We start from the raw sequence: 25,441 nt of genomic DNA, 5'->3' as shown, positions 1-25,441 counted from the left end.
GGAGCGGGAGTGGCGATTGTTACAAAGCAAATCTGGGAGAAGTGGGGCCGTCCAGCTCTCAGGAAAACGAGAATGAAACTGCAACTCGCAAATGGGTATGTAGAGAGACCATTCGGAATCCTGGACCAAATAGTTGTAACTTCGTGTGGAATTAACTATGAGCACACCTTTGCTGTGGTGGATTTCGGGAAAACGAACAACTTTGACATTATTTTGAGACGACCTTTTATGCGTCAACTCAAAATGATACAAGATTGGGGTTACGACCAAATCTACCTAAGGCACGAAGAGCTAATAACGAAAATCAACATGAAGGATCACAGCTATAGAGACGTTGCAAAAACACCAGTGCAAGAATTTAATTCAACCACTGTAAATGAAAAAGAAATACTTGCATGGATGCAAACGAAAGCGCATGTCTGGATGTGTGGAGCATCTGATTGTGGAGAGATAATCAAAGAGGAATGCGTTTTGGAAAGATCCGTAGAAGACGAGGCTTATTTCCCAGAACCTTTTCCTGAACATTTATTTGAGCCATTCGGGTGGACTCAAATATTGTCAACCTTGGACATATGTGTTAACGAATGTACACCTACGAAATTATGTGATGAAGAAGGATACGACCTAGTAACGTTGCAAATGGTTAGCGTCATCCTCGAGTCAGGATCGGAGAGCGAGGAACAAGAAGAACCTCCACGTGAGACCGAGTGTAAAAGAATAATTGATGAGATATCTGTAGTGAACGATAGGAATCAAATAGAGGAGGAATTCATGGATTCACTATGCTGTGACCTTCCATCACTGGACGATGAAATCCAACTGATAGAGGCTGATGATGAAAGATCAAGTGCATCAGAGACGAATAGGAAATACAGGTCGAGACAGGACAGGTTTTACGAGTTTCATAACCAAAAACCTAGTCAGAAGCGGTATAAATCCAAGAGAACTAGAAAATCAAGGCGAATAAGCATAATCCGATGCCTCTTGTCTATGATAGAATGAGATATCTAAAGCTTGTCAAAGCTGAGGATTGTGTCAAAGACGGGGTCACTGGCCGGTTTATCAAAACTAAACAACGGGAAAACAACAAGAAGAACAGACACGAGAAGCAAACGACTAAGTCGCAGAAAGGGGAGAAAACAAAGTTTGGAATGACCAAAATAGAGAGGAAAACAGAGTACAATAAGCTCAAGCGAACCCTCAGAGACATATGGACGACTGACTTTGAAACGAATGAGGACACGAGTTTTGACAAGATGGATGCACCGTCCCATTATAAGAAGTATACCATACAAGATAGGAAAATCATAGTGCAACAACTTATGAGGGAATTGAAGGAACCGGGTACATCGTACGACGGTCCTGAAAAAGACAAACGAGTAGATCTAGCGGAGCCAGGAGAAGATCCAAAACCTTCATATATTGCCCCGGATCTTACTGAAGAAGAGGAAAAGCTTTTGCTAGCTACTCTTAAACAGTATAGAGATGTGTTTGCATGGTCATACAAAGATCTTAAGAGGGTGGATCCTAGTATATGTCAACACACAATACCCCTTAAGAATGACGCCAAACCCAGCAGACAATGTCCCTATACTTACAATGAAACGTTTGCCAAAAAGATCAAGGAGGAGATAGATAAACTTAAGGAGGCAGAGTTTATTTATGAAATTGAGCACACCAAATGGGTTTCACCAATTGTGGTGGTCCCAAAGAAAAATGGAAAGTTAAGAGTGTGTGTCAATCTCAAGAAAGTAAACATTGCTACAATTCGGGATAACTATCCCCTACCCATTACTGATCACGTAATAGAAAGGGTGGCAGGAAAAGAGGCATATAGTTTCTTGGATGGATTTCCGGGTTACAACCAACTCGCAATAAAGCCAGAGGATCAGCATAAAACGGCTTTCGCAACCGAATGGGGTATTTTTGCATTTCGGGTAATGGCTTTTGGCCTCACAAATGCACCAGCCACGTTTCAAAGGCTTATGGGTCATGCTTTTAAAGAATATCTAAGACAGTTCTTAGAAATTTACATGGATGACTTGTGCGTTCACTCCCTTGTACGACTGGAGCACATCGAGCACTTGACCAAGGTGTTCGAAAAATACAGACTGTATCGGATTTTCTTGAATCAAGAGAAATGTGTCTTCATGGTAAGACAAGGAAAAATATTGGGACATATAGTGTCCAGAAACGGTATTTTGACAGACATGGAGAAGATCAGCGTCATTGTTGATCTACCACGACCAGTAAAGGTGAAAGAGGTACAGGCATTTATGGACCATTGTGGATATTATCGCAGATTTATCTACTCATATGCTATAATTGCAAAACCACTTTACGCGCTGATAACTAAATTTGAGTGGACAAAGGAGTGCGAGGAAGCTTTTCAAACGTTGAAGCAGAGATTAATTTCCGCTTCAATTTTGAAGGCTCCAGATTGGGAGAAGATCTTTCACATCCATGTAGATGCATCAGCGTATGCAATAGGATGCATACTTGCACAACCTGGAGAGAACAACATGGATTTTTCAATAAGTTACTCCAGTAGACAATTGAACAATGCAGAGAAGAATTACACGACAATTGACAGGGAGGGATTGGGTATGGTCTATGCGGTGAAAAAGTTTAGACACTACTTACTTTCCAATAAATTTGTATTCTTTGTTGATCACCAAGCACTGCTGTACTTAGTAAACAAACCTTGTAGTATGGGGAGAATTGTTCGATGGTTCATTATACTGCTTGAGTTTGACTTCACGGTAGTAGTCAAGAAAGTAACTACACACCAAAGAGCGGATCATTTATCTAGAATGATGCAAGGAGAAAACCCTGTAGGAGTTGATGATGATTTGCCAGATGCATATCTTTTCAACATAGAAATGGTTCCAAGATGGAGCGAGGATGTAATTCCTTTGCTGACTATCGGGTCAATGAATGTGACAAGACAACCATCTACCATTGCAGCATCCAGATCATTGGTAATGTTGGCGGGCAGGCTATACAAACAAGGATCGGATTAAATCCTTAGGCTTTGTGTTGAATCGAGTGAATGGGAATTATACCTAAACCAAGCTCATGTACAAACAACGGGAATTCACAATGGGCATGCATAGATGTATTAGAGATTGATGAGAATGGGTGTGTATTGATCGAAAATGCGACATAGTGTTCATATGCATGTCAAATCTTGTGTTAAATGCACGCTTCAAAAGCCAATAGAGCATGCGACTCTATTCAGATTATCTATAGCACCCCAATGGAGTAACTATATTGTTGAATACCTCACCACCAGGATACTGCCTGAGGGGATGAGTAGATCACGAATCAAAACGATCATGAAAGAGGCAAAAAACTATGTACTGATTGAGGACACTCTTTACAAGAGGGGAAAAGACAATCAATTGAGAATGTGCGCGATTGAAGAGGAATACATTCCTATCTTAGAGCAAGCACACGACGGACAAGCTGGTGGGCATTTCTCAGCTGACAAAATGGCAAAAGAAATTCTTATTGCAGGCATATGGTGGCCTACGCTATTCATGGACGCTGAAGAGTTTGTGAAATGATGTGGCGATTACAAGAAAACAAAAATTTCGAGAGCGCGAGATGATATGCCCTTAAGGCCAATGATGGGGGCAAGAGTGTTTGCGAAATGGGGAATAGATTTTGTAGGACCGATAGCGCCTCCGGGATATAAAACGCACGCTCAATACATTATTGTGGCAATATATTATCTAACAAAATGGGTGGAAGCTAAAGCAACAGCTAGAAATGATGTAAAAACAACAACACATAAGATTTTGTATGAGAACATTTTCACCAGATATGGCTTATCTAACAAAATGGGTGGAAGCTAAAGCAACAGCCAGAAATGATGTAAAAACGACAGCATAGTTTTTGTATGAGAACATTTTCACCAGATATGGCTTACCAATTGAGCTCGTTAGCGATAGAGGCACTCACTTCATCAATGGGGTGATCGAATTCCTATTGGACGAATTCATGGTAATTCACAAGAAGTCCGCCCCCTATCACCCACAAGCGAACGGCCAAGCAGAAAGTACTAATAAAATTTTGGTGACAATTCTCACCAAAATTGTCGGTGAATCGAGAGTTGACTGGGATCAAAAGCTGCATTCAACTTTATGGGCATATAGAGTAGCTTACAAAACATCGATCGGAACGACTCCGTTCAACATGGTTTATGGAATTCAAGCGATTTTCCCACTTGAATTTCTTATTCCCACGCTTCGAGTCGCTAAACAATTAGAATGGACGGGCCATGAATTATCCAATCAGGTAGATGTCTTGGAAAAACTGGATGAAACTAGATTGAGAGCCGTTGTATCAATCTACGCGCAAAAATGAAACATGAAATAATTCTTTGATCAACATGTTATCAGTAGCAAGGAATTTGCTACTGGGGATTACGTCTTAATGTATACCCTGAAACAACATTCCCAGAAACTCAAAAAGCGAGGAAATGGACCCTATGTGATTCATGACATATCATCTAGCGGTGCCATCAAAGTTGCAACATTAGAGGGAGAGGAAATGCCTAACTGGATTAGTGGTTGCAGACTAAAGAAATACAACATACCACTAACCACAGAGATGCTTGCCAAAATACATGCTGTGAAGGAGCGGAAGAACAAAGCAAAGGAAACAAAAGATCAAGCACAGGAGGAGGCCAAAGTCAGGATTTTAAAAAGAAAACAAACCTTACAACAACAAAGACTTCCTCCACCAGCGGACACGGCTCAAATTCCTTTGTCTATAATTCAAACTAATGAGCAATGGGAAACAGGAATCGATGTTCGCATCAATGTCAGACTCCCGCATGACAGATATCAGCGAGCATTGATTGACACAGGAGCAAGAGTCAATGCGGTCAACTTCTCCACTTACAGGATGCTTACAGATGAACCCCTCGTGGCATCCACACGTGATCTACAAGCAGCAAACGGTGCAACAATGCCAACATTGGGGATAGTAAACTTACTAATCAATCTTGATGGAAATAGTTGTCCTCATAAATTTTTCGTAATGAAAGACGGAGAAATCAGAGAATCAATATGCTTGAGAGTTCCATGGATGAGAACGTACAATGCAGTCTCACTGAATGGTCAGAACATGCGTTAAGGTACACACACGTCTCTAACGTGTACATGACTCCATTCGCCAAAACAGATCACTCATGGCCAAGTATCCCCATCGATAATAAGCAACCGGCTAATCAGCCAAAAACACCACCAAAGGTTATTCAGAAGGTCTGGATAAAGAAAACATTGTTGACTAACAAACCAAGCAAGATATGGCTACCTAAGGACAAACTCCAGACGGAAGCAGCATCATCTCCAAAACCTTCAGAAGTTACTCCAAAGTAGAAATGGAAACCAAAACGGGAGAACACTAAAGTTTCAACGCCAGAGCTCGAAAGGAAACCCAAAACTCAAAACAAGAAGCTTGAATCTCCCAAATGGCACTGGAAACCGGTGAAAACTAAAGCAGAATCTGTAAAGATGCAACAAACCACATATAAATGGGTTCCAAAAATAGTTGCCAGCACAACACCTACAATCAAGGAAAGAGCAATTCAACTGCAAGCTCTCATGTTCCATAAACAGCTACCCTCGCCATCAAAAGCCACTGAAAACTACGTTCAGTTCCCACATCTTGCACAACATATTGTTACTCAACGCATTGTCTCAAACATCAAAATAGGGCCACATTACACGGCCATGCATAGACACAGATTTCAAAACCCATGCACATAAACCAAACCTTCGCCCGGGACGACTCAGACAAGGAAGGGGGGAGTAATTGATGAATCTAGCAACAGTCAGGGGCATTAAGGGGTCCAATGTGTATATATGTACATAATGTGTATGTTTTTTCATTATTTAGAGTTCAGCTTTGAACATATTCGATCAAAACCTGGCATTTTTAGTGTTTTTTATATCATTCGACTAGCATAATAATGAGCTGTAAATACAAAATCCAGAGCATTGGGATGCTTCTAGAGAAACTATATGCTTAGGGATGAGTATAATAATTTTGGCTAATTTTTGCCAGTTAATAAGTATTTTCATTTTATTGTGTTTGATTTTCATTAATAAAACATCAAAAATTAAAAAATGTCACTCACAAGTTCTGGAAGCAAACACCGAAGTATCATGATAAGGTTATCAAGCATGAAAGATATGAAGCTAATCTGAAGATGTCAAATTTCGGCCTTAATGATCATGACTACATTTCGCCAAAATCGCATCAAATGGTCATACGACGCCGGAATGACAAACGGTTCGACCCACAAGTGGTATGCAAATTATATTGGGATCAAAGGTGAGAAAAATCAACCATGTGTCATGAAAATCTCGGGAAGATATAGGTCAGGTAGGCCAAATTCTAGCTCATTGTTCATTTTCACCTTTTGAGAGAGAAGGAGAGAGCTTTTTGACCTAGAGCGAGCTGCCACATTTCTACCTCGTATGGACGGTTGGAGCCAGCATATCACACGTACCAGATTTCACATGTATGTTCCCTATCAAGTAAATATCAAGTCTATTATGCATGCAAGCGCGAATCATCGCACAAACGGGCGAAGCGATCAAATCAAAGACGGATCGGATCAAAGAGGTCAAGGGCCCTTATAGGCATCCATACAAAACTTTTTTTAGCCACATAACACATCAATGTGCTCCCCACAAGGTTAGGAACAAAGCCATGTGGTCAAATCTAAATTTGGTGGTGGTACACCGATCGCGATCGGTGTACCTCACTGACAAAAATTGGGATAGATCTTGCAAAACACCTCCTGTCAGCCTCGCCTACAATCTGCTGGTGTCAAAACCAATTTTGGCCTCCATGGTACGATCACGATCGATGCCCCCAGATGCAAGTTTTGCAACTTTTGATTTGGCCCAGGCTTGGAACTCAATTAAAAGTACACTCTCTTGAATTTTCAAGGAAAATGCACAAATTTTGCTCATGGAATGGGCCCAATTTGTCAAACACAACCAAAAAGGGAAAATTTGACCTACAACTACCAAAATCTTGTTAAAAATAATGATGGATGGTTTGAAAGGTACACTTATCCAACTAAGAGTCAGAACAGTTGTAGAAACCCTCGAATGGATCTCAGAATCTCCTACGAGTGCAGATATAGTCGTTTCAGTCTCGAATGATCACACAAAGATAGAATTGGAGCCGAGCCAATGCCAAAGACCAAAAGGTTACTTAGGGATGCTCAAATATCACATGGATATCCAAGGAATGCCTGGAAAATGCACAAATCTTGAAAACCTCCTAAGACAGGGTATAAAGTGCCTGATAAGGTCAAAATCAGACAAGGGAGTAGGCTGATGGTAGCAGAACCTCATGGAAGTTGTGGGAGCTCTAAAACTAACTTCAACTAACTCCAGGACCCAACCAAATTTCATCAGGAAAACCCAATATGGTTAGACTTAGTAAAACATGGTCAAACAGTGAAAAATTGCTCTAATTTGTTCATTTTAAGTCCAAACTTGAAAATAAATCATCGGTGGGCTAGGCAGGCATAGGGGTTCATGACCATCTAGTTTTCACCAAAAACAGGCCCAGAACACCGATCGCGATCGGTGTACCTCAGCTTCAGTTTTGACAAAAACCCATCAGATCCCTTGTATACATCTGGTTCAAGTCACCAACCAAGTTTCAAGCCATTTGGACATCAAAAACTCATGAAAAGTCAGAGTCTAGTCCAAAACTTCCTTGTAACCCAGAAATGGGACCTGTAAACTCAAAAGTGGTTCAAATGACACATAGAGTGGACCAAAATGACCCTCCAACTATCAGCAACCCACTCATGTGATCAAATCTAAATTTGTCCTCTATACTACGATCACGATCGGTTTATCTTAGACCCAGAACTGGCTCAGATTTTTATCAGTCATAGCTCTAGTCTTCCTTGTCCAACTGGTGAAATATGGACAAGAATGGATGAAATTTGTTCAAGTTATGATCAGTTTTAACTTTTGAACTGTTTTTTACTAAAAGACTAAATGTGATTGATTGCGAAGGGAAAATCCTGACAGCTAGTGATTCTCGTGACACAGAATGCCTCACCAAAAGAAAGAAAGGTAGTGGACATCAGCACCATATGAAGTGGAGGAGCTCGCCACAAATGAAAAGGCTCCCATCTCGGATGAAATACTTGCTCAAATCCCTGCCCACATATTCATCTCGAAGTTTAAGGATGAGGATGGTGACTTGGTAAAGACAACTATCATGCCACAGGAGATATGGAATCTCCACCAAAGGCCGGAGGTAATAGAGGCAGTGCAAGCTGTACACTTGGAACAATTTTTCAGATTACAGCCATGGGAAACAGATTACATGAGGACCCACGAGCTCATGAGCTCGATACAATATGATGGGCAGGCAATGCTCACAGACAAAGATGGGTCGAAGGTGAAAGTAAAGATCACAAAAGAAATCATCAACGAAGCTTTACATTTCCTCCCAGGACAACACGATTTGCTGGCGAAGACAAAGTCATTGGACAATTAGAAGGCATACGTCAAAGCAAAGGGAAATAAATACAAATACAGTGACATGATTTACGGAGAGCTGGAATTGCCGATGAGATTGATATCTCAGCATTTCAGAGTACAAAAGCCTCCTCACTACACAGAGCCAATACTGCACATTGCCGTAGTCATGGCTCTAGCAGCGGCAGAAAATAGAACCATTCGCTGCGACTACGGTTCTTACATTCTGGACAATCTGATTGAAGCAAATTTGAAAAGCTCGGCAAAAAAAAAAAGCTACATGAGTGCAGGGCCGATGCTAACCAGAATAGCATACCAAGCTTTGGGAATGATCGAAGATTTGCCAGCTGCTGCTGCCAGTTCTCAAACGGCCCTGATCCAGAAAGCTAAGCTGGTTGCACACTCCGTAAGGACGACCCATGGCGCGACATCATCGCGCTCAGCAAAGGCCACCAATACAAGTTCTAGTGATGAAGAAAAAACGAAGACAGATGATGAAGCAAAATCTCAAGATTCTAAAGACTAAGTGACTTCAGAGTTTGAGGAAAGCGAGGAAGAAGACTCCACAAAGCCGCTCAAGAGAAAAAGAGGGGAGAGAAGTGCAGTACCACAGTCAGACATGCAAAAAGCATATGCGGAAGCTCAAAAAAGAGTCGAGGAAAGACGAACCAAATTGCGGGCTGACAGACAGGCTCAAGCGGCTGCAACACAACAGGCACAAAAAAGAAGATTCGAAAGGGAAAGGCAAGAAAGGATAGAAAATGCCACTCGCCTACGGGCTGAGAAGCAAAGGTTAGAAGCAGAACAGAAGGCTGCGGAAGTGGACATTTCTTCGCAGTCCATTGAAGGAACGAAGGAGAAAGACGCGGCTGATGAGACAAATCAGGCAGAACAACTTAAGAAGATTCAAAGAGACAGGAATCTGGAAGCGCGACGGGCGGCGGATCTCACCCGCCAAAGAATAATCAGGATTTTAAAGAAAAGAAAAGCGGAAGCATCTGCTTCGCAACAAGGAGAAGAGACTTCCAAGAAGAGACATGTGCGAGAAGAATCAAGCCCACCTCCTCCCTCGCCCAAATCACCTCCTCCCTCGCCTAGAAAATCGCCTCCTCCATCACCAAAATCTCCTCCTCTTCCCCCTTCTCCTTCGAACAAAAAAAAGCCAACTCCTCCCCCTTCAACCTCACAAAAGGAAGTTATACCACCTACAGAATCCATCGGATACCAAGAAGCTTGCCAGAAAGTGGCTGGATTTGATTACAAGCAAACTCTACGGGAATTAGAATGGCAATTTCAGTGTCAGCATGTGGTGCTGAGTGAAAAGGAAAGACAGGTACAGGAAGCCCAACAAAAGCAACCATCAGGGCAAGAAGAGTTAGAAAGCCTGAGGACGCAATTGGAACGCACAACGGAGGAAAGAGACCTTGAGCGATGGCTCAGTCTCTGATCAAAGATTTGGTGGACGTCAGGACAGACTTGACCACCAAAGAGAAGGAGTGCCAAGAGCTGACAGCAAGAGTCCAGAAAGCAATAGAGCAGCTTGCCTACGAGAGTGCAAGATTCCAAAGACTTAGTAGTTCCTACAACACTGTCAAAGGCACTCTCACGACTTTAATGGCGAATCAGGAACCGGCTGGGGCATTGGTCTCCACATCTGACGATGCCACAGCAGTGAACACTATAGCAGCGCTAAAAGCAGAGCTAGAGAAAGAAAAGCTTCAAAGACAGCTGCTCGTATTAGGGATGGTGGCCCAGACGGCGACAAATGAGCTAAAGTTAAAAGAAATGGAGCAGCAACTAGCTCAAGCAAGCGCTGAACTACAGATTCATAAGCAGATCGGTGACATGTTGCTAAAGGAAAAAGAAGATCTTCTTTTTCAACAGCAGATCAAAGCAGACAAAGCCCAGACTCAACCACAATTGCTGCCTGAACAACAAGCGCCAGATTTTCCTTGAACATCACACCAAGGGCAACAGGAGCAGGAATTTGAAGGGCCCGATCTAGACATAAGAGATGAACTCAATGAGAGCATTCGAGACATGCCAGAGGGGCCAGCCAAGGAGTACATGCTCTATGAAAAGAAGATACTAGAGTCAACAGCCCTAGCATACTTACAACCAGAAGAGCAGGTGGAAGGATTTGGCCATGAGTACCTCCCGTTTCCTCTGCTATGCCATGAAGCAATTTTGTGGAAAGAAAAGATGCGGCCAGCCTTGCCACGAAACAAAGAAGGGGGTTACGAAGGCATTGCACTCACAATGGAAGAAGCTCAGGTGCTTGTCGATGACCACCCCAAGTGGAGGCAAAAGTGGTTGGACAGAAGGCCACAGGATCTAACAAATTACCACAATGCTCCTCAACATATATAAATAGATCCTACATTTTGCCCAGTCCCTCGAAGACACACTTGGAAATATTTCACCACATGAAAGGGGGGGTCAAGGCCGCACAAGCTAAATTACCCGGTTCTGACAGCGCAGCAACCCCCTACGGTGGCCTACATGGTCAGCACACTGAACTCAACAGTCACGTTGCTGCGGGATGTCCCTGATTTGGCGTGCCAGATGTTAGTAAAGATAGCCTGGATGATCGTCACCTGCATCCAGGTGTTTAAAGACACTGAAGGCGACGATCATCCGTGGAATCTGTTCTTGGAAGGACACAGAGGTATCTGCTGGAATCTACAGGATTCATCACCACGGAATATCTTGATGGCCATGTACTCCAGGCTAATGTACCTGCCATCACACTACTTGCAGACATTTGAAGAGGCCTTCGTCACACAGGATTCTTCGAAATGGATTCAAGGATTTTCCATCTCATGGCGAAGGACCTCAAGGCAAGGTACGTAGCATACCAACACACCTTATCTGAAAATCCATTCAGACAGCATCAAGAAGCCCTCGAAGCCATCCTGCGAACAATAAGTTTTTCAGCGACACTCGCTTCATTAGAACCACATCAATGGCCAAAGCACTGAACATGCACGAGGGCGTGCAAGGATAAGGAAGGGGGGAGTATTTGGCGGACGAAGCAACAAGTGGCCGTGGCCAGAAGGACCATATTTTTTTGAGAAACCATTGTAAAATTCTTTTGTAAAGAAGCATCTCTAAGCTGGGAAATTGTCAAGGATGTATGATTATTCTTATGGGAGCAATTGTATAATAGAGAGCCAGTTAGAGGTTTGGGAGCTTATGGCCGGACAAGCCATTTTGTAAAGACCTAATCTATAAAGGTCATTTTTTGTAAGTTTGAAGATAATCTTTTTAATGGAGAACTGAGAAGACAACGTACGTTTGAGAGCTCCTTCTTGTTCAAACTTGTAATCTTCGCCATTGCGGCTACGGTAATCCAGATTCAGATTTGATTATTGCATTGTGTTCCTCTCCTCTTGCTCTTTCATTCAAGTGTAATCATTCAAGATTCGGTGTAGGTTTTCAACTACGAGTTTGGGGCCTTAAATCGCTGTTTTGAGTGTCTATATGCGTGTTTTATGTTGTTTTGACCCTAGGAGGGGCTTTAGGGACCCTAAAACGACCCATTAGGATCATCTGTTCGTTGTTTTTATTGACTTTGGGACAAACGATCACGATCGTTGTACCTCTCTAGAATGTTGTGACAGTGATATGATATGTTCCTGATAATCCCCTGTAGCTTCCCTTCAAGTTTCGTGCGATTCCGATATGATTTGCACGGTAAACAGGCATGATGACTGAAGAGCGGTGTAGGAGGACATAGGCAGATTACTTGGCGGTAATGCGTTTGATTTACTTGTAGAGTTAGTAAGTTGCATCTCTTCGAGTTCACTTCATTAGGATTGACACCCTAGTGAGTTCCCATGCCTCATCCGAGTCGCTTCCCCTGTATTGATAAATATGTTGATGCTTGAGAGCTATGCTATGGACGTCCGTCGCGGAGACCCGCAAACAAGGAGGTAAATGCTCTTTCAGTTTCTCAGTTTGTATTTGATTCTTTCTGCTGTCGGTTTAGAATGCCTTGGGTTTTGATATAGATAGAGGACAGGGATTGCGCAGCAAGCTAGTACGTGCTTTGGTAGAGAAGATGCGAATTTAACACAGATTCTCATCTCCCTATCACCCACAGTGTAAAAGTTTGGTTGAAAGTGCAAATGGTCAAATCAATAAAATGCCCTACAAATTGGTGTTTGGCAAAGAAGCAATCTTACCTGTACACATCCAACTAGGGGCATTAAAAGATTTATGGCGAGCTAATGTGAATCAAAGAGATGTTTTGTAGGACAGGATCACACAATTGGAAACTTTGAAGATGGATCGAGAGGCTGCAATAGATTTCTATGTGCAACAAAGAGAGAAACGTGTGGCGAAGTTCAATAAAAGATTGCCAAAAAAGGAGCTACAAGAAAGGGATTTGGTTATGAAGTACGAGAGCTACCTTGATTTCACATTCCAGAAAAAGTTAAAGAAGAAGTGGATTGGGCCCTACAAAATTTCCAAAGCTTTCCCTAATGGTACTTATCAGTTAGAGCGGTCCAATGGTAGGCTCCTTCGACACAGGGTAAATGGAGTTCGTCTCAACCTCTATTTCGACAGAGCTCTCACGCGAGATGTTCCTCAGGTTCTTATTGAAGGGGTTGGGCATCCCACTTAAGGGTGCAGTCCAAGATAGCAAAAAGACATGAATAAAACTTTGCACATATGACTTTATTTCATCTTTGCATAGTGTTAGAGCAGGTTTACTGTTTTGAATAATAAGAGCTTTCATTGGTTGAACATAAATGTTCAACCAGTGGGTTGGGCAATGATGGTGCAACAAAATTATGTCGGTCTAGTAGAATTGTTCTTGCATTGGTATGGGGTCATGAAGAAACAGGTCGAGGTGGTAAGTCAATACCAGATGCCGGTAGCGGCAAGCTTGATCACGAAGTGTATGCCAAACATGGCAATTAGCAGGTCAAAGATTGGGTTTTAATCTTTAATGATTGGTATGTTCGCAGATGCATAAAACATGCTATTCGATTGCTCTATGGTTCAATTATTTGGCCACGGGGTTCTTTTTGGAGGAGTGTTTCAAGGATTAAAGATTGCATGAGGCTATTTGTCATCATTACGGCAAGTTCGGAGTGGTCCACAATTGGAGTGACCGCCACTATCGGCAAATGACAAAGCAATTGAAGTGCGACTCAAAAGGGGCGGCCAGGGCTACTTGAAGCTGGAAGTATTCGGACTCCGTTACCACAACCTTGAGGTATACCCATTTGGTGGTGCTTTGGATTGCGGTCGTCCTTGGGTGGGAATAGCGTGTTGTGTAGGTAAAAAAGCTTGAGTTCTAAAATAACGCCATGCTACAAAAAAAAACCTTAGGGTGGCGCCACCAGATGGCGGGCTAGGGCAGGGAAGGTTGATGAAGGGTCAGCCATGCAGCTCAAGGCCACCAAGTGGCGCATGGATTGAAGCGGCCAACGGGTGGAAGCCATGCATGGGAGAAGTCGTCCACAGCTTGTGAGCAGCAGAGGAAAGTTGCGCCAGGTGGGGAAGTTGCCAGATGTGTGAGCAAGAGGAGGATCCGCCATGCAGGGAGATGAAAGGGGAGAGCAATAGGATATTGAAGGGGGCATGAGGGGAGGGATTTTTTTGGGGGCAGCGAGTAAATAGCGCTACAGTAAAGGAGTCGATCACAGGACTGAAGAGCCACCAGAAGCCATCAACGAGGGAGGGTCGGCTGTGCACTGGGCCGCCATCAGTAGGAGGAGGTTGTTTACTATCAGGAAGCCCAACTGCACGAATACTTTTTGAGTCAAAGCTTGGCCTCCCAAAAGCGTCCATGGCAGCTTCCTTAAGCAGCCGATTCCTAGCTTGCTGAGCTTGAAGTTCTTTTTTGGGGAGAGCCTGGCATCCAAAGAGAACCAGATAAGGTCAAGCTCACTCTCAACCTCAGTTCCAGAGTCTTCCACCTCAGAAAGCAATGAGGTCTCCACATTCATCTCGGCCAGAGCTTTTATCCAAGACTCAACCCTGCGCATTGAAGCTGGATACATGGAAAAAGTATCAGAATTACCATTGTGAGCTAAGCAAGGCTTTCCTGAGCATCAAAGAGGAGAATTGAAGCCATCAAGGTTTGCTGTTTCCTTATGTGAGTCATTTTGAACAAGTACATCGTTGCCACTGATGCCACCAGAATCGACGTCCTTGGCATCCTGAATCTTTACGTTGATCTCTTAACAACCCTTCTTGAGATGTTTGAGAGTGCTCTTGACCTCATGACTATTTGAATCCACCCAAGAGGCACAGTTTGTCCACATCAATGGCGGATATCTACAGTTTCATGTTTTTCTTAGATTGCTTTGTAAGCTTAAAGGGGCCGACCTCGATCGTATCTGTGTATGTCTCATTAAAGACTATCCTAACTCTAATCAAAAGCTCATTATTCTGCCCACTCCATCTATTGTGTCTTTGCATCTTCCTTTGTGCTCAAAGCTCGGGGCTTGTGTGTGGACCCTTGGAGTTTGTGTATAGAGAGAGAGAGAGAGAGAGAGAGAGAGAGAGAGAGAGAGAGAGAGAGCATGTGTGAGTGCAAGAGAGAGCAAGATCTAGGAGGGAATGATTGCCGCTATGTTCTATTGCTTGAGGTGTGTGCTATGTGTTGAGCTATTGGAAAATTTGTGTTGTTAAGGTGCATATAGCTAGGCGGGTGTAGTCATGAATTGTGCAAATTACGAGCTTACTAGTAAATCCATACAGAAAATATAGTGTGTGTGAGTCTGTCCGAGTGGCTTGGGGTGCTGGATATGTGTTTGGGCTATAGAGAGGCATCTAGTTTGTGTACTGTGTGTGTTCCCATTTCCCCCATCTCGACGGGGCCAAGGTTAAAGGGGTCCAAATAACAGAGGGTCTGTTAAAGATCAATGCTACCTATTGGAGATTAAATACCTTAGGGTTAGCTTCATTAAAGACCTCCAAAAGTTAGTGCTAAAAAGTCCTTTGACCTTAGGCAAGCTAGGGGTGACCTTGAGGTGGGAATCCTACCCAAGCATGAGGTGCTTGTCGTGCTTGCTAACTAAGGTGCTTAAAGTGTTTGTGGGAATTACCTTACCTAAGCTTGAGGTGCTTCTCATGCTTAAATGACTAAGGTTCTTGAAGTGTTCAATTCAAACATAATCTCTCAAGAGGCATAAATAATTTTCATGCTTAAATGAATAAGGTGGTTGAAGTGTTCAATTCAAACATGATATCTTAAGAAGTGTAAAAAAAACATGTCAAGTTCCTCCACATTTGGCCCTCATGATGTGCTTGAATCCTATCGGATAGACTTTAAAGGGGTCCAACGAGAATTTAGATGCATAACAATAAATAATTAAGTTCTTTCTCTCAAAAACAAAAAAGAGGACACATGTCCAAATGATATAATTAAACAATACGAGAGAGAGAGAGAGAGAGAGAGAGAGAGAGAGAGAGAGAGAGAGGTGGACAAAGCATGAGAGGGGGGTATACTCTCCCCCCCACACACACACACACTCACTCATTGTGTGAAGTGCAAAGTGCAAGAGCTCCATATCCTTCTCCAAGCTTGTAATTGGGAAGTTGAGAGCCTACACCAACGCTCTTGGCTAAGGAATGCAAATCCAACCAAGAGCCATGCTTCAATGATTAAGTTTGCCATCTTCATCATCTTCATTACTATTCTATTATGCTATGCTAAGCAAGAAGAGTGATGATGAATGAGGAACTCATTTTTTTCTCCTATGAATGATTCTTCTTCCTATTCCCAACCCTCATTCCACGCTAGCTCTCTCTACCTTCGAAGGTGTTTGCGGCCTTGGGACTCAGGTTTGGGATAGTTAATGATTTTTGCAAATTTTATGTTATGCTCGTGATGCATGAAGCTTTTCATCTTCATTGCATCACCTAGGTCACAAGGAACACAAAGATTGTATTGTACCAAGTCTCTCTTGAAGGGCGAATCTATAATACAAACGCCTTTTGGAGGGGGACCGCGCTCCAAGTAAAACCGGTCCTCAATTATTGTCATATTCTCTATTACTCTCTCTTGTAAAAGTATTGTTCATGCCAAGTTAATTAAGTACTATGTTTATGTTGGTACCATCAATTAAGTTCACCCTCTATGTTCTCAAAGTAATCTCACAAAATTGCTCACTCTATTTCTCTTTATTCCCTTAATTCTGCTATTCTCAAAGTTCATAGGCCATTTTCATTATATTGGTATCAAAGTATTTGGTTTCTCTTTTCTTTCTTAAGAAGAAAGAGGTCCTTAAGTAGCCTATTACTGGTTGATTTTGTTAATTATATTAGGGTAAGGAGGATTGGGATCTATTATTGTTTTGTTGAGCCCACTATGTGCAATATGGTGCACACCTTGAGGCTTTGGTCTTAATAATGGGGTCTTTTTAGAATTGCCTATGGCTCTACCATTATTGTGCCATAAGAAGTCCAAAAGGTGCTATCCCTCGGCATTGGGTCTTGCTAAAGTTTCTCAAGGCTCATCTAAGGCATACTACGAGCAAGAATCCTACGGGCCACCAAGAGTATTATGCTAAACTAGCAAAAAGATACTATGGTCCTTTTTATAAAAAAAATCTTAAGCCAATCAATGAGATGGATTATTAGTTAAAGTTGCCCAACTATTGGTTCATTGCTATCCATGTGAGCCTACTCAAGCCTTACAAAGGCGAGCCAATATCTAACCAATCCAAATGATTTTCTCATATTAAATTGATCACTTAATGTGGGAGAATAAATGATAACAAGGGTTAAAATATAAATATGTGCTCATAGATCTGTCTCAACATAGGGCCAAGGTTAAAGGGGTCCAAATGAGAGATGATGAAGAACAATGCCACCTAATGGAGCTTAAAGATCTTAGGGTTAGCTTCCTTAAAGACCTTAACCCAAATGATTTTCTCATATTAAACTGATCATTTAGTATGGGAGAATAAACGAGAACCAGGGTTAGAATATAGACATGTGCTTGTGGATCTGTCTCAACACGGGGCCAAGGTTAAAGGGGTCCAAATGAGAGATGGTCTGTTAAAGAGCAATGCTACCTAATGAAGCTTAAAGAACTTAGGGTTTATAGCTTCATTAAAGACCTCCAAAAGTTACTGTTAAAAAGCCCTTTGACCTTAGGCAAGCTAGGACCTTGAGGTGGGAATCCTACCCAAGCATGAGGTGCTTTTTGTGCTTTCTAACTAAGGTGCTTAAAGTGTTTGTGGGAACCTTGCCCAAGCTTGAAGTGCTTCTCATGCTTAAATGACTAAGGTTCTTGAAGTGTTCAATTCAAACATGATCTCTCAAGAGGCATAGATTTTCATGCTTAAATGAATAAGGTGCTTGAAGTGTTCAATTCAAACATGATATCTTAAGAAGCATAAAAGACATGCCAAGATCCTCCCCATTTGGCTCATGATGTGTTAAATCCTATTGGATAGGCTTTAAAGGAGTCCAATGAGAATTTAGATATATAAAAATAAATAATTAAGTTCTTTCTCTTGAAAGGAAAAAGAGGACATATGTCCAAATGATATAATTGAATAATACGAGAGAGAGAGAGAGAGAGAGAGAGAGAGAGAGAGAGAGGTGGAACAAACATGAGAGGGGGTATACCCCCCCCCACACACACACACACACACACACACACACACACACACACTCTCATTGTGTGAAGTGCAAAGTTCAAGAGCTCCATCTCCTTCTCCAAGCTTGTTGAGAAGTTGAGAGCCTACACCAACACTCTCCAACCAAGAGTCATGCTTCAATGCTTAAGCTTGCCATCTTCTTCATCTTCATTACTATTCTATTATGCTATGCTAAGCAAGAAGAGTGATGATAAGTGAGGAACTATTCCTTTCTCCTATGAATAATTCTTCTTCCTCTTCCCTACCCTCATTCCCCGCTAGCTCTCTCCACCTTTGAAGGTGTTTGAGGCCTTGGGACTGAGGCTTGGGATAGTTAATGATTTTTGCAAAGTTTATGTTATGCTCGTGATGCATGAAGCTTTCCATCTTCATTGCATCATCTAGGTCACATGGAACACAAAGATTGTATTGTACCAAGTCTCTCTTGATGGGAGAATCTATAATGCAAACGCCTTTTGGAGGGGGGACCAGCTCCAAGTATAATCAATGAATTACTAAGTACATTTGTGCTCAACGGGCTTAAGTACATTGCTTGCAGGTATGGGACCAAAATGTCATCTAGGTAAAAATCGTGAAGATGCCCTTCAAACGAAGGTGGGGATATAGTAGTGCCGGATGGATTAACTAAACCTGTGGAAAGCATCATAAGGTACATCGATATGCTCAAAGGGCTTGTAGAAAAGTGGTACATTAGCTTTAGTTGGGTGGAAATATCCCGCAATGGTATTACAATTTCTTTGACTATACACAAAATAAAAAGCCGATCTCGTTGAATTTCAACCAAATTACAAACTATGGAAACAAGGGGATTCAGGTTATTGTCCTGCATTGGATAGCATGTAGGAGGCGTATACATGATATATATTTTTTGAAAAATTGATGTAAAAACGAAGGGAACTCTGCCGAAATTTCTGCGGGAGTACGGTTGATTTTGGTGCTGCTCGCTTTCTTGGGTAGAGGGTAGGAAGTCTGGCTATGATGGATCTTTTCACTGGGCACAGGCCAGGCTACCTGCCCTCTGTCCAAGAAAATTTTTTCTGTTATGGTCGTCGATATCTGCGTCGCTATACACGTCTATATCTGCATCACAAATAAAGCCTTTCCACGCAAATAGCGACAGGTTCACAGGGACGTAGATATCGACGCAGATATCGACGCGGTGTGTCGATATATGCGTCGATGACAGCTTTTTTTGTTGTAGTGATAGCAACCCTAAACCTTGGAATCAAAAAAATTAAAAATTCTTTTGTGCCTGGTTGAATTAATACTCTGACATTTCCCAAGCGGAAACTACATAAATCGGAGAACTCTTTATGTACATTGTACGACTGTCGTAGAAGTAGCAATCCATTGAGATCCAATGACGGGAGCAAAGCGAACCCCGAACCCCCGACGGCCTCTAAAACACCGGGGACCGAATGGCGCGCCTCGAGCCTGTCATGGTAAAGCAAACAGGGGGCACCACCTAGCTTCAGCGGCTAGGACGCAAACAACACACCACCATAACAAAGTTTTCATCCAAGAGAGATGGATGCTTGGGAGTAATGATGAAAAGTAAAGGGAATGAGATCAAGTGAGAGAGAGAGAGCGAGAGAGTGAGGGAGGGGGTATAGGGGCTTAGTACTTAGGCATCACAAAAGGATGGCGAATCCGCACACCCTTCACATATACACAAGCTCACTCCAAAACACAAGACTAGGTGGCGATTCCGCACACCTCACATGGGCAAAACATTGCAAGAAAACATACTCACAAAACCTCAAGCTTTATTTAGAGAATTAGGCGATGAAATGGGGAGCATAGGGTAGGGGAATGAGAAGGGAGAGAGTGGTAGAGCACATGGCGGATAGGTGGGAGTTGATGGTGAAGACTCGCACGAGGATTATGGCCATCATCCCTCATTTAGTTGCCCTTCATCTTCCATAGCCAAGGGTGTAGAGGTCATGCTCTAGAAAAGTATGGTGATTGCGGTGATGGTGATGGTGTGGGTGTGTGTGTGTGTGCACTAGGCACACACAGTGCATAGTGTACTCTTTGGTGATGGTGTGTGTCGTTAGTGTGATAATGACCCCTCTTTATATAGGGGAGGAGGGGGGAGAAATTCTAGAATTTAGAAATGAAGAAATCATTATCTACATAGGCCATGTGACTGTGGGCCCCACTTGTCTGGCTGTGTGTATATGTGCCAGAACAGTAGTCTCATGAGAGAGAGACTAAGAGAGAGAGATGGGTGAATGGAAAATGAGAGGTGACATGGAGAATAAAGTAATTAAAAGAGGGGAGAGAGGGGAGTGTGCTCAGAGGTGAATCTGTGTGCACATGTGTATGAACACAAGAAAAATCAGGTATTCACCGGGTGGGGATGGGTCTGTGGGCACCTTTTTTCAGTGAAACTGAGTGTGTGTGAGTGTGGGGGAGGTTATTTAGCTACAAGACAAGAGATATGGCGCCCTTTAAAGAGAGAGGGGGGTATTTGGGTCATGGGATATAATAGGAGAGAGAAAGAGGGGGTGGGGTATACTATTTTGGAAGATAGGGTAGGTTGCATGTGAGTTAGGGTGCATTATTGGTGAGTTATAATGCATTATTGGTGAGAGGTGGGGTAGCTTGAGGGGAGAGAGAAAGGAGAAAGGACAAGGGGAAGAGAGAGGGGGTTGACCTTTTGAGTGGAGGAGAGGAAAAGGGACACACGGCGGGGCAACAGTGAAGAAAAAGGAGGCAAGGTGGGGATGGGCTACCCCGTAGGCATGAGGTGGCCTATTTTATCTTTCTTATATATTTACATAATCATACTTTATTTTTTCTTACTTTTTTCCAATGCCTTTTATCACTCCCTCCCTAAGAGGGGGTTTTCATGGGGTGGGGACGAGAGAAGAGGGGTATGGGAGCTTGGCTTGTGAAAAGCCCCCATCATTAGCCCTCCCCTTTTGGCTAGAGGCATTCATGTCTCTAGCTCATCTGTTTGATCACTATCGTTGGAGGTGGCGGCTGATGGTGTGTCCTCATCTGCAATGTCAATTGGTGGAGCCTGGTCAAATCGAAGAAAATAAGGTTTAAGTCGCCAACCATTTACCCTGGTTTTATGAAGTTTTCCATCAGCCTCCATAAGCTGGTAGCTTCCATTGGCATACTTTTTCCTGACGATGAAAGGACCTTCCCATCGGAGTAGGAGTTTCTTATCCTTGCGCGTGTCGAAGCGATTGTCGTAGCGGAGCACCAACATTCCTTTCTTCAATTCTTTTTTTCAGAGATGCTCGTTAAAGCTAAGCCGTCTATGCTCTGCTTGTGCTGCATAATAATTTATTACTTCTTCTCTGTCCACCTGTAGTCTTAGCAAGTTGATGATGTGATCTCTCAAATGCATGTTGGGCTGTTGAAGCTGGCTTGCCATTACTCTGAGACTTTGTAGTTGCACTTCAATGGGCAAGATTGCTTCCTTACCAAATACTAGATGATACGGTGTGAATCCCAAGGATGTACAAAATGAAGTTCTGTAGGCCCATAAAGCTGGTAGTAGATACTTATCCCAGTCTCCAGGATGATTGTTTACCTGCTTGGTAATAATTTTAGAAACCATTCCATTTACCTTTTCAACTAGGCCATTACATTGAGGGTAATATGGTGAAGAGTGCCTCCTTGTAATGCCCAGTTTCTGCATTAATTCTCCTACCAAGTCTGCTCTGAAACCTGGCCCTCTATCAAAGATGATCTCTAAAGGTGTGCCAAACCTACAGCATATGTGCTCGTAGATAAATTTAGCTACCTCTACCGCTGTGATTCTAGTGGTGGCTATAGCCTCTGCCCATCTATTCATGTAGTCGACCCCCATGATAATGCAGAATTTTCCTGAGTTGGCCCTAGGTAATGGCCCAATGGCATCGATACCCCATTTTTCAAATGGGCCATATGAGAGAATAGGTGTCTGTGGTTCAGGCATAAGTGACCTAGTGTCGGCCTTTTGACACAACTTACATGTTTTGCACCAGTGGTGTACATCACGGTTGAGGCTAGGCCATATGAAGCCTGCCTGCAAGATTTTCCTACTTGTTATGTCTAGGGCAAAGTGACCACCACAAACCCTGTCGTGACAGCTAGCAATTACTCCCGTGATTTCGTGAGAGAGAGGGACCTTCCTGAGTATTTGGTCCTTACCCTTACAGTACAAACCATCATTGATGAGTCGATACCTTGTGGCCTTCCGCGTCAGCCATTGCTTATGTCCCTTTGTTAAATCTGATGGGCATTCCCCTGTTTCCAAAAAATGCATGATGTCAGGCAAGACATCATGCCTTGAAATAGAGGGAGCTTTAGTTTTATTGCTCCAACCACCACTTCCTGTAGTCTTTCACTTGCTAGGGCATCTGCTTCTTGGTTTTGAGCCCTTGGGATATGGTGTATTTGAACTTCTTCAAACTTACCCAAAAGGTTTTTACACCACTTAAGTGAGTCCTTAAACTAGGATTCTTGCATGTCCATGCTCCATTTACTTGCCTTACCAGAAGTAGAACATCCCCAAATACATTAAAGCGTTGTACACCTTGTGAGACGCACCATTGTAGACCCTTGGTTATTGTTGCATACTCAGCTTCATTGTTAGAATTTGAATCTAACAATTGGCCCAACGAAAATACCTTTGTCCCTTTGTCATCAAAGACCACTATGCCAGCAGCTGCTTTGTCGGACGCTCAATTGTAGGCTCCATCAAAGTAGAGAGAGTATGCTCCTTCTACCATCGGTGGTACTGGAGGTAATCGGACTTCTCCTTCCTTAGATTGCTTCTCCTTCCTTTCAAATACTTGGTAGGTCATGAGTCCCCCCAAACTTGCCCTTGTCGTGCTTTCTACCTGTACCCTGTAGTCAAACTCTTGCAGACGAACTAGCCATTTAGTAATTCTAGCAGACACATCCATGTGTTGTACAACATAGGGAAATATTTCATCCGTGGTTAGAATCACAAATTGCTTAGGCAGCAAATATGACCTAAACTTTTTAGTTGCAAATCTAAGAGCTAGGACTAAGTGTTCCACATGGGTGAAATCTTTGTCTCCTTCTGTCATCATTCGACTAGAGAAGTAGATTGGCCTCATGAAAGATGTCGTCGTATCCTTTTGGAGTAGCACAGCCCCCAATGAGTTATCACCAACACTTGAGGTGACATAGAATTTTTCATCCCACTTAGGTGGTGAGATAGTTGGCAGAGTGGCTAAGACCTCCTTTACCTTGTTGTAGTGATGTTCGCTTTCCTCATCCCAAGTGAAAGTTGATCTTTGAGTGAGTTGTTGCAGTGGTAGAACAAGTTGTGATAGTAGATGTATGAATCTACTTAAGTACCTCACCTTCTGTAGAAAAGAGACTAGTTGACGTGTGGTCGTTGGTGAAGGTAGGGCTATGAGTGCGGACACCTTACTTGGGTCGGCGTTGATACCTTTTGCTGAAATTTCATGGCCTAGTAGAATGACTTTACTCTCTCCAATGTGGCATTTATCCACATTTAGTTGCCCACCTAGGCTCTGCAACCTGTCCAAACCTTCAGTTACCTTTTCTAAATGTGAAATACGGGAGCTATATATACAAAAATCATCAATGAACACTCTTATGGATGTTCCAAAGAACGGTTGAAAAACATATGTGACATATCTTTGGAATGTGGCAGGTGCATTTGTGAGACCAAATGGCATAACCCTGTATGCAAAACAACTCCATGGCGTGATAAAAGTGGTTTTTAGCTGATCTTCCAAGGCTATGCGTATTTGAAAGTATCCAGAATAACCATCACAGACGGTATAGCATTCAAAACCCGCTACTTCATTCAGAATTTCATCCAAGAAAGGGAGAGGAAAGTGGTCTCTCTTTGTAGCTGCATTTAGTGGTTTGTAGTCAACACAGACCCTCCACTTACCATTCTTTTTAGGCGTCACCACTACGGGTGACACCCATTCTGATTTTTCTACAGGATAGATGAATCCCGCCTCCAGCAGTTTCCTTACCTCGGCCAAGAGTGCCTTTTCTTGTATGACCCCCAATCGTCGTAGCTTTTGCGCAACTGGTTTTACCCCTTCCTTCAGCTTAATATGATGTTCCACCACTGTAATGCCTGTGATTCTTTCATAGTTGTCAATGAACAGGTTAGGAAATCCCATCAACATTTGCAAAAAACTATCTTTCTCCTCAAGTGTTAATTCCGTAGACAACATACCCTTCAACCTACTTCCTCCTAGGCCAGGTGATTTGCTCTCCTCTTCATTGGGTTGCCCTTTTGGTGATGGATCACCAGTTGTGCTTTCCCTTTGTGGATCCTTCATAATGATACCCATCACATCAATGGAACTTTCACTTTTGTCGGTGGATGTGGTCTCCTCCTCAGAACTGGAAGATTCGCTAGTGGTTTCATCTGCGGATGTTTCGAGATTCATTTGCTTCTGCTTGCCAGTCCTCATGTCGTAGTAGATTGTCTCCCCTTTCTTACCGGTCATGCGTAGAAGGCCAGTACCCCAGTCCTGTTTTGCCTTCATGGCCATCAACCATGGCCTTCCCAAAATTAGTGGATAGCCCTCCCCCTTAGTAGGCATTACAAAAACATCTACCTCTACCTCAGTGTTGAAAGCTTTTATTTTCACGGCACTTACCACACCCACACACTTTACTTTTGCGTTGTTTGCCATCTTTGCCTTGCATGGAGAAGGCCTGTCAACCTCGAGCCCTAATCGAAGCATCATAGCTTCGCTCATTACACAGATTTGTGCACCTCCATCAATGTAGGTGTTTCCTACCCTCTTTCCTTTTATGTTTACGTCGACAATTGGAAGGATGTCATCCATGTTGCATCCAGAAATTGCTCCGGCTACCTTTGTTTTGGAGCGTCTTGTACTTACCATTTTAGACCATTGTCACCTTACTTTTGGTGCAAGATGTAGCAGCTGTGGCCATGTAATCTTCGGTCCTGGCTCTGCCACATCCAATGTTAGATCATAGGGCTTAGAACTTTCCCCTAGCTGGAAGTCGGTGATGCCCAATTTCCATCGTGGCCTGGATGGCCTCTTGCTAGTTTCTCCTCTCATGCTTCTCTCATCATCTGATTGTGTAGCTTTCTCCCTCCTAACTCTTTTCACAGTCATGGCTTCAAGTGGTTCTAAAAAGGGTACCTTCTACTTACCCTTGTCCCTCTTCTTTGCTCTGGGTGGATCCACTACTATGGCTTTTCCTTTCTCTTCTAGCCTTATGATGTTTACAGGGCGATTAGGTGGTGGGGCTGGTGGAAGAGGTGGGATGGATGCT

General features: G+C 42.9%; 1 protein-coding gene across 1 annotated transcript; it reads right to left on the bottom strand.

Annotated features, from left to right (window-relative positions):
* Positions 1-14,157: 14,157 nt before the first annotated feature.
* Positions 14,158-14,941, bottom strand: LOC147421782 (uncharacterized). The gene has a single exon (XM_086503629.1). It carries the CDS (start codon positions 14,549-14,551, stop codon positions 14,189-14,191), a length of 363 nt encoding a protein of 120 aa, XP_086359755.1. The 5' UTR covers positions 14,552-14,941; the 3' UTR covers positions 14,158-14,188.
* Between the last annotated feature and the right edge of the window lie 10,500 nt (positions 14,942-25,441).

Source organism: Adiantum capillus-veneris, chromosome 27 (assembly GCF_014529385.1).
Source record: "Adiantum capillus-veneris isolate H3 chromosome 27, ASM1452938v2, whole genome shotgun sequence".
Classification (NCBI taxonomy): domain Eukaryota; kingdom Viridiplantae; phylum Streptophyta; class Polypodiopsida; order Polypodiales; family Pteridaceae; genus Adiantum; species Adiantum capillus-veneris.
This window is presented reverse-complemented; position numbering and strand designations above follow the sequence as displayed.